This window comes from Squalius cephalus (genome assembly GCF_949319135.1).
Source record: "Squalius cephalus genome assembly, chromosome: 6".
Lineage (NCBI taxonomy): Eukaryota > Metazoa > Chordata > Actinopteri > Cypriniformes > Leuciscidae > Squalius > Squalius cephalus.
In genome coordinates, this window is record NC_137127.1 from 18,326,590 (window position 1) to 18,337,256 (window position 10,667).

The 10,667-nt window shown below is 37.5% G+C and overlaps 1 protein-coding gene across 1 annotated transcript; it reads right to left on the reverse strand.

The window, feature by feature from the left end:
• Positions 1–902: 902 nt before the first annotated feature.
• Positions 903–9,329, reverse strand: LOC307160568 (uncharacterized protein; the record flags this gene model as incomplete). The annotated part of the gene is made up of 3 exons (XM_079874726.1): positions 903–1,044; positions 1,126–4,481; positions 9,210–9,329. The coding sequence occupies 3 exons, from the start codon at positions 9,327–9,329 to the stop codon at positions 1,041–1,043; spliced, it is 3,480 nt and encodes a 1,159-aa protein (XP_079730852.1). The 3' UTR covers positions 903–1,040.
• Between the last annotated feature and the right edge of the window lie 1,338 nt (positions 9,330–10,667).

Genomic DNA, 10,667 nt, shown 5'->3' on the forward strand with positions numbered 1-10,667 from the left:
CATGAAAACGCAAAAACACGCTATCAAGCGCTGTCAAGAGCATACCCAACCAGCAGGCGGCGATATAACCCTAATAGTAAAGCCACGTTGGCCAATCAGAAGCCTGAATCAGAAGCAAAAACCCCGGTTTTACTGTCTACATGACAACACTGCAACCAACGTTTCTGAAAATCCTCACCCTGGCAGGGGTTTTCAAAAATGTTCGGTTTCAGTGACCTGATACTACGTTTCCGTGTGGACGAACGGCCGAACCGCGTAAAAAAAGTCACGGTTATAAAAATACCTGTGTCCGTGTGGACAAGGCCTGAGTAATATGTGGGGCTATTAGCTAATTAAGCTAACTGATATCACAGGGTGGGTCAGTTGATTGTAAGACCTATATATATCCCTTCATCAAATGTGTCCACCATTTGCCTGAAGAAGACCCAGCAGGGTCGAAACGTTGCATTTTTTATTAAATATGGGAGCAAAGAGCAGTGTTGCGGACATCACATTTTTTTCACTATCCCATAAGGCCATGGGATAGGATTTGGTAATGGCAGTGAAGCGACATAACTGACACTGGTAGGTCACATGATTATGACAGCATGGCCAATGTAGTATGTCTAAATTACATTCATTTTAGTACACACATTTTAGTAGTCATGAAGTAGTTACTTCAAAATAATTAAAAAATAAGTACCTACTCAATAGAGTATGTGATGGTATGCCGCCCATGACTGAATTTGGAATAGAATACTAGCCTACTAGTCTTACTATTTCTGCCATACCTTTATATCTGTATAAGTATGGCAGAAATATGTAGGGGTAGTATGCTTAAATGCTATTCCAAATTCAGTTAAGTTAAAAAGTGCATAACTTTTATTTAAAGTATAAATATTTAAATAAAAAAATCTTAATACCTTGAAAAATAAGCAAAAGCTTTCACTCTGATCTCAAGCTCATGATTTACATGAGCCTGCAGGTGTTCTCCATGATGAGGCGTTGGGTGGAGGAACCGTGGTAGATATTCACCCTCAATGCAAGATGGTGCTGGACTATCAACTGAAATGTATGTACAGTATTAATTTAATCAAACATAACAGAATAGTTTTGAAGCATACTTTACAAAAGTTCAAAACATACCTTGAAGAGAAAACTGAAGAGGTATTTTGCTCAGTGGTAAAGTGGTTAGATGTTGTGTAGGGGTTATTATTGCAGATGTCATTGTTGTTTTTGTAGTAGTGGTTATTGTGGTTGTAGTAGTGGTTGTTGTAGGTGTCGTCGTGGTTGTCATAGATGTCGTTGTGGTTGTTTCCGGTGTCATGGTTGTTTCTGGTGTCATTGTGGTTTCCATTGTCATTGTGGTTGTTTCCGGTGTCATTGTGGTTTCTGGTGTCATGGTTGTTTCCGGTGTTGTTGTAGTTGTTTCCAATGTTGTTGTGGTGGTTTCCGGTGTCGCTGTGGTTTCCGGAGTCATGGTTGTTTCCGGTGTTGTGGTGGTTTCCGGTGTTGTGGTGGTTTCTGGTGTCGTTGTGGTTTCCGGAGTTGTGGTTGTTTCCAGTGTCATGGTTGTTTCCGGTGTTGTTGTGGTTGTTTCCGGTGTCATGGTTGTTTCCGGTGTTGTTGTGGTTGTTTCTGGTGTTGTGGTTGTTTCCGGTGTCGTTGTTTCCGGTATCATGGTTGTTTCCGGTGTCGTTGTGGTTGTTTCCGGGATCATGGTTGTTTCTGGTGTCGTTGTGGTTGTTTCCGGTGTTGTTGTGGTTGTTTCCGGTGTCGTTGTAGTTGTTTCCGGTGTTGTTGTAGTTGTTTCCAATGTTGTTGTGGTTGTTTCCGGTGTTGCTGTGGTTGTTTCCAGTGTCGTTGTGGTTGTTTCTGGTGTTGTCGTGGTTGTTTCCAGTGTCATTATGGTTGTTTCTGGTGTTGTTGTGGTCGTTTCCGGTGTTGTTGTGGTTGTTTCTGGTGTTGTTGTGGTTGTTTCCAGTGTTGTTGTGATGGTTTCTGGTGTTGTTGTGGTTGTTTCCAGTGTTGTTGTGGTAGTTTCTGGTGTTGCTGTGGTTATTTCCGGTGTCATTGTGGTTTCTGGTGTCATGGTTGTTTCCGGTGTTGTGGTGGTTTCCGGTGTCGTTGTGGTTTCCGGAGTCATGGTTGTTTCCGGTGTTGTGGTGGTTTCCAGAGTCATGGTTGTTTCCGGTGTTGTGGTTGTTTCCGGTGTCATTGTGGTTGTTTCCAGTGTCATGGTTGTTTCCAGTGTCGTTGTGGTTGTTTCCGGTGTCATGGTTGTTTCCAGTGTTGTTGTGGTTGTTTCCGGTGTCATGGTTGTTTCCGGTGTTGTTGTGGTTGTTTCTGGTGTTGTTGTGGTTGTTTCTGGTGTCGTTGTTGTTGTTTCCGGGATCATGGTTGTTTCCGGTGTCATTGTGGTTGTTTCCGGTGTTGTTGTGGTTGTTTCCGGTGTCGTTGTAGTTGTTTCCGGTGTTGTTGTAGTTGTTTCCAATGTTGTTGTGGTTGTTTCCAGTGTCGTTGTGGTTGTTTCTGGTGTTGTCGTGGTTGTTTCCAGTGTCATTATGGTTGTTTCTGGTGTTGTTGTGGTCGTTTCCGGTGTTGTTGTGGTTGTTTCCAGTGTTGTTGTGATGGTTTCTGGTGTTGTTGTTTCCGGTGTCGTTGTGGTTGTTTCCGGGATCATGGCTGTTTCCGGTGTCATTGTGGTTGTTTCCGGTGTCGTTGTAATTGTTTCCGGTGTTGTTGTAGTTGTTTCCAATGTTGTTGTGGTTGTTTCCAGTGTCGTTGTGGTTGTTTCTTGTGTTGTCGTGGTTGTTTCCAGTGTCATTATGGTTGTTTCTGGTGTTGTTGTGGTTTCCAGTGTCATGGTTGTTTCCGGTGTTGTTGAGGTTGTTTCCGGTGTTGTTGTAGTTGTTTCCAGTGTTGTTGTGGTTGTTTCCGGTGTTGCTGTGGTTGTTTCCGGTGTTGTCATGGTTGTTTCTGGTGGTGTTGTGGTAGTTTCTGGTGTTGTTGTGGTTGTTGTTGGTGTTGTGGTTGTTTCCAGTGTAGTTGTGGTTGTTTCCGGTGTTGTGGTTGTTTCCGGTGTTGTTGTAGTTGTTTCCAGTGTTGTTGTGGTTGTTTCCGGTGTTGCTGTGGTTGTTTCCGGTGTTGTCATGGTTGTTTCCGGTGTTGTTGTGGTTGTTTCCGGTGTTGTTGTGGTTGTTTCCAGTGTTGTTGTGGTTGTTTCCGGTGTTGTTGTTGTGGTAGTTTCTGGTGTTGTTGTTGTTTCTGGTGTTGTTGTGGTAGTTTCTGGTGTTGTCGTGGTTGTTGTTGTTGTTGTGGTTGTTTCCAGTGTTGTTGTGGTAGTTTCTGGTGTTGTTGTGGTTGTTGGTGTTGGTGTTGTGGTTGTTTCCAGTGTAGTTGTGGTTGTTTCCGGTGTCATGGTTGTTTCCGGTGTTGTTGTGGTGGTTTCCAGTGTTGTTGTGGTTGTTTCCGGTGTTGCTGTGGTTGTTTCCGGTGTTGCTGTGGTTGTTTCCGGTGTTGTTGTGGTTGTTTCCGGTGGTGTTGTGGTTGTTTCCGGTGTTGTTGTGGTTGTTTCCGGTGTTGTTGTGGTTGTTTCCAGTGTTGTTGTGGTTGTTTCCGGTGTTGTTGTTGTGGTAGTTTCTGGTGTTGTTGTTGTGGTAGTTTCTGGTGTTGTTGTTGTTTCTGGTGTTGTTGTGGTAGTTTCTGGTGTTGTCGTGGTTGTTGTTGTTGTGGTTGTTTCCAGTGTTGTTGTGGTAGTTTCCGGTGTTGTCGTGGTTGTTTCCGGTGTTGTCGTGGTTGTTTCCGGTGTTGTTGTGGTTGTTTCCGGTGTTGTCGTGGTTGTTTCCGGTGTTGTTGTGGTTGTTTCCAGTGTTGTTGTTGTTGTTGTTGTTGTGGTTGTTTCCGGTGTTGTTGTTGTGGTAGTTTCTGGTGTTGTTGTTGTGGTGGTAGTTTCTGGTGTTGTTGTGGTTGTTTCTGGTGTTGTTGTTGTTGTGGTAGTTTCTGGTGTTGTTGTTGTTGTTGTTTCCGGTGTTGTTGTGGTTGTTTCCGGTGTTGTTGTGGTTGTTTCCAGTGTTGTTGTTGTTGTTGTGGTTGTTTCCGGTGTTGTTGTTGTGGTAGTTTCTGGTGTTGTTGTTGTGGTAGTTTCTGGTGTTGTTGTTGTTGTTGTTGTTGTTGTTTCTGGTGTTGTTGTGGTTGTTTCTGGTGTTGTTGTGGTAGTTTCTGGTGTTGTTGTGGTAGGTGTCGGCGTTGTTGTCGGTGTAGTTGTGGTGGTCGTAGGTGTTGTTGTGGTAGTTGTCGGTGTCGTTGTGGTAGTTGTCGGCGTTGTTGTGGTAGTTGTCGTTGTAGTTGTGGTACTTGTCGGTGTCCTCGTTGTACTTGTCGGTGTCCTTGTGGTACTTGTCGGTGTTGTTGTTGTCGGTGTCCTCGTTGTACTTGTCGGTGTCCTTGTGGTACTTGTCGGTGTGGTTGTTGTGGTTGTCATACGTGTTGTTGTGGTAGTTCTAGTTGTTATGGTTGTCGTAGGTGTTGTTCGTGTTGTACGATTTGGGGGTCGAGCATCAGTTCCCTGACCATTACTATTACCAATACGATTACCAGCGCGTCGGTTTCTGATGACAGTGATTGGAGATCTATTCTCTGAAGATTGGTTGGTGTAGGACAGAATAATATTGTGAATGGGGAAATCCTCCAGCACCAGCTCAAATGAATAAACTCCAAGCTTCCATGTGTGCCAATATGACAGAGAGCAGTTATGCTGCATTATAAAGAAAATAAAAATGGTGAGAATTAACTGAAATACTGATTAAAGTAAAAAATTGACCAGTGGCATACTATTTGCTTACAACATATACTAGAATGTTTTAGAATGTAATAACTTCAGTTGGGCATAGAGCTGTGCATTTCATTGGTCAAATGTTTATGCATTTTTATGTAAATTCAGACGTTAGATGCCACTGGTCGTGCTCTTAAGAAGTGAAATAGTTGCTCAGTGTTCGTACAATTTTAGTGTCTAATACCTGAGCAAAAAAAAATTGGTCGGATGATTATGAACATCTGATAATACTCACTGTTGTGTATTAAAAATGGGTACATTGAAGAAGACTGTTAGCTGAAACGTTATTATTATTTTTCCCTTGTTGTGATTTCTTAAAACATTTGCTGAAGGACATTCTGGTAACACTTTAGAATACTGTATCTTACTTACTGCATAACTAATAAGTAATTATTGAAGAACTAATAGGTAATTATTCATTAACTACTTCCTCACTACTGTTAACTACTAAGGAAGATGTGTTAACTAATCAGTATGTAATATATTTTTATGATTGTGTTAAGTAACAGTTAGTTAATCAATAAATAATGAATTCTGTCATAACTCTTGAAGAACTACTACTAATTATCTACTAATTAAGGTTCAAGAAAAATAACTAAGAAGTAACTACTAATGAACAGTCATACAAAACTAACCTCAGATTAGTTTTTATATTTTATATACAGTACTGCGTGTGTCTGTTTTCCTCAGCATAGAATGCCATTGAGTAAATTCATGTTTGAGGCAATGACTGAGGGAAACTGAAAATATAGGGAACTTATTTGTAATTCATAAATAATTATCAAATAATTCTGCAGGAATTACTTAGAACCTGGAACAGTATTCTAAAGTGAGAATATAGGGAACTCATTAGTAATTAATAAATAATTATCAAATAATTATCCAGGAATTAGGCTACTTATAACCTGAAGCAGTATTCTAAAGTGAACATATAAGGAAATTAATTGGTAATTAACAAATAATTATTAGATAATTCTTCAGGAATTACTTGGAACCTGGAACAGTATTCTAAAGTGAGAATATAGGGAACTCATTAGTAATTAATAAATAATTATCAAATAATTATCCAGGAATTAGGCTACTTATAACCTGAAGCAGTATTCTAAAGTGAACATATAAGGAAATTAATTGGTAATTAACAAATAATTATTAGATAATTCTTCAGGAATTACTTGGAACCTGGAACAGTATTCTAAAGTGAGAATATAGGGAACTCATTAGTAATTAATAAATAATTATCAAATAATTATCCAGGAATTAGGCTACTTATAACCTGAAGCAGTATTCTAAAGTGAACATATAAGGAAATTAATTGGTAATTAACAAATAATTATTAGATAATTCTTCAGGAATTACTTGGAACCTGGAACAGTATTCTAAAGTGAGAATATAGGGAACTCATTAGTAATTAATACAGAATTACCACATACTTCTGACTCAAATCAAATTTACTGTAAAAAACACATTATTAACGGTATTATCTAAACCTTTGTAAAATAGATAAGTTATCATACATTATGATACATTTTGCTAATTAAATAAAAAGTTTGCTTATTTGCAGATCAATATATAGCCTAGTAAATGTCTGCACTTATCTTTCTTATTAGTGCTGAAGAATGACTAAAACTGGCTAGAAAATAAAATAAAAAACATTGATCAGTGCTTTTTACTTTTCAAGTAATTACCTTTGTACATTTACTAAGGTAATTTTGAAAATGAATAGGCCAATAGTTTATCATTTTACTGGAGTAATATTTTATTGGGTTATCTGTACTTTTACTCAAGTACTTGATTTGTGTACTTCATCCACCACTCCACTGCTAAAATAAAACGGTTTATTGTAGTAACCACTGTGTATGACTGTTCATTAGTAGTTACTTCTTAGTTATTTTTCTTGCACATTAATTAATAGATAATTAATAATAGTTCTTCAAGAGTTATGACATAATTCATTAGTTATTGATTAACTAACTGAAACTTAACACAATCATACAATTCTATTACATACTAATTAGTTAACACATCTTCCTTAGTAGTTAACAGTAGTGACTTAAGTGTTAATAAATAATTATCTATTAGTTCCTCAATAATTCCTTATTAGTTATGCAGTAAGTAAGATACAGTATTCTAAAGTGTTACCGACATTCTTTAGAGTGCAGACCATTTTTTTGTAACAATAAGTTTAAAAAGGCAGTAAAGAGGTTTGCTCTTCAGGGTTTTTGAACAGAATCCGTAACCTGTTCAAGTTATTATTTGATCTATTGGTGTAAGATTCAATAGTTTTGCAGCTGAAAATTACTCTCTGTTCTGAATGTGCTATAACTATTTTAAAAATCAGTCACACATATCAAATATCTTATATTCTTCACCTGATCCAATGTAAAACCATCAGGTTGGTTGCAGATTCCACACTCATTGTTTTGTTTAAGTCCATATCTGCATCTGACCTGGTCACCATCAGGATCAAAGGCTAAAAGATTGTACCTCCTGGGACAGTTCTGAGGAACTCTGCATCACAAAACAATAGAGCAACATCAATGTAGTGCAGAATTGTACTTTATGATGTTGAATTCACATCATGATTAAAAAATATCAAAACAGACACTATAAGCTCCCATTAATTCTGTTAAAAAGCTGTTTTACCTAATAAAGGGTAGGGTGGTGGTGATTGGAGATCTGTTGGGCACTGAGGTGTCTGATCTCACTCCGAGGTCAATGTAAGTGAGAAGACTCCAGTCTCCAGAATTTGTGATTGTGTTGTTGATCCAGCAGCAACTACTTTTCCTGTTGAAATATGTTGACATGTCATATATACATTTTGTTCATACAGTGTCTATATTTTGTGAATGAATTTAGTGAATGAATCTGTTCTTCTAAATAAAATAAAATTACTTACAGGAGCTCAAACGGGCTGTTGGTGGAAACCATCTTTGTTATGACACCTTCAGACTGACACCAATTGTTGCCATTTTGACTCGAATCTACTTGACCAATCACAGTACTGACATCATTTCCACAATCTCCAGATTTGCATGGCCAGTAATCATAAGTGTTACAGGAATTGTAGGTCGACTTTAAGCGAAGTTCCACCTGAAATAATCAATGGTTAATGAATGAATGAATGAGGCATTATACAGCGCTTTGCTACTGTACACCCAAAGGTCTCTCCTCAACCACCACCAGTGTGCAGCATCCACTTGGATGATGTGACGGCAGCCACCGTGCAACGGTGCCAGTGTCTTCACCACACACCAGACGAGACGAGAGAGAGTGATAGAGCCAATTCTAAAGTTGGGGATTATTAAGAGGCCATGATTGATAAGGGCCCATGGAGGGAATTTGGTCCTTGTTAGGACCTCATCCAAAGGTCAGTGCCTATTTACAGTATGCTTTCCCCATCACTATACTGGGGTGCAAGAACCCACACAGATCATAGTGTGAGCATCCCCTACTGGCCTCACTAACACCTCTTCCAGCAGCAACCTGTTTTCCCAGGAGGTCTCCCTTCCAGGTATTGACCAGGCTCAACCCTGCTTAGCTTCAGTGGGCAACCAGTCTTGGGCTACAGGTTGCTATGGCTGTGGCATTTATAAAATGACAGTAAGTTTTTAAATGTGTGTGGCTGCTGTCAAAAAAAAAAAATCCTATTTTAAATAGTGAGAACTGTCAAGTTTGGTGGTGGAGATGGAACTGGTGTGCTTTTATTTTATTTTAATATTTACTTTAGGATGTAATACATGCCATTGCTATATTGACTGTATTTATTAAAAAAATTTTTGCAATGAATTTTTATTAAAAATTCCTAGCACATGATTTAATTATGTGTATTTGGTCAAAACATGGGGACATATGAGATTTATTGTTTCAAAAAGTTTTGTTTAAAATCACTGTTAGGGTGATTAGTATTCCTTTTAGTGAATGTTCTTCAGTTTTGTTGATTGCATTTAACTTACTATCAGTCATGTTTAAGTTTAATCCAAATAGTTAGTACTTGAGAGGTTGACAGTTGGCTTTAGTTGAAATTAATGTTTATCAAGCAACAAACAAATGCATGTTTAAACAAACAGGTTTATTACATAATAAAAATGCAATGATGACTCAACATACAACAAGAAAAAAAGCAAAGAAAAAAACGGCAAAGCATATTGAGTAACAAAACTTGTTGGAACACATGCATGTTTTAATTTCTTAAAGTCGTAGTTCACTCACCTTTAACTTTTAACAATATAAAGACTATTCACTGTGCATTTTGGTGTTTTCTTCACATATAAATGCGAAATGCAAATAAATGCACAAATGCAAAAATGTAAACAACTTCTTTTACAGTGTATTAATTCACCCAACAAAGAATATGGCTGCTTTTTATATAGTTAAAGTATATTCAATGAGTTCTCACCTTGTACGATCCGTCAGAGTTCTTTCTTGAGTTAAAAGTCATTGAGCCTCCATAGAAGTGTGAGGCTGTTACTATAGTGACCAGCAGAAGCTCGGCCAAGAGCAGCGCAGTCAAAGACATGTTGATCAGAACTGAGGTCTCATCATCTGAGGATGGCTTTTTGTTCTATACGTAGGCCTACGTGATGGAGGAAATGAAATCAATGACCTGTCAAGATACCAGAAAAGGGAAAGACATATTATAGTCTTAGTTACTGCTAAAGAATGATTGGAATTTAAATTAGTTTCTATTTGCCGTTGAACATACAGCAGTACTGTGGACACATTTCAAAGGCATTTACAAAAGGATGCAACCACAAACTGACATCTGACTCTTGTTATGAGAGATGTCTGTTTTAAATTAAATATTTTTTTCTGTTGTCAGAATATTAAAGCTTTTGTTGCTCATGTACACTCAAACTTTTTTTTAAGCTTTTTTTTTTCTTCTTAAGATTTACGAATTTCAGTTGTGTAGTAAAATTCCATCAAATTTGATTGAATAATCCTTACATATTATTCCCTTGTTCCATTAAGAATTATATGATTATAGCTTATGTATTATATAAGCTTGTTTAAAAAAAAAAAACTTAATTCATAATATGAATTCAATTAATTCAATTTGGTGGAATTGTACTGTACAATTGAAATTTGTAAATCATAAAAAAGGCTTATTTTGTTTTTGAGGGTATTCTTGAGTTTAAAACAAGGCATACTGCTAACACATGACACCCTGAAAAGAAAATGAACCAGTTGAGCTATATGCAAATTAAAATTACGTACAACTAGTCACTGATGCTGAACTTCCCTTTAATGGATCTGCAGCTCATGTTTTTTGGAATTTGAACTGTGATTAAAATGTCAATCATCAGCTTCACGTCAGAGTGAATACAGTATTTCCAGTTCTCAAATTAATCAACATGTCTACACTGGTTTCCAAATTGTCATGCAAGGGACGTAGTAGGATTTCAGTAAAATAAACATTTAGATTTTAGTTTTTCAAAGAAAGGTTTTTTTTTGTTTTATTTCTCATAAACCTATCGTTTTAGATAATATCAAACTGAGGTATCAATCTCAGACAGGTTTATTAAGTAGTTTGCCAGGTTTCTTACCTGAGAAACTTAAAGAGGTTGTTCCACAATCCACGTTATTAAGCAAGTCAAAGTTCTCATGTAACATGGGGAGGAAGAAAGATCTTTCCGGAGATGAAAAGCATGAAATGGTTCAATGTCTTGCAAAAGGCATGCAAATATATTGCGTTAACGTTTAACGTTGCCATACATTAAAACATATGTGAAAACTAAATGGAGATTATCGAACTATCAAAAGATTTGTGAGTGATAAAGAGCATAAAAGAACTTGGTCAGATAAAGGCTTTTTAAGGAAAGTTTGTGTAAAACAAATTAATTGTATTAAAAGAGCA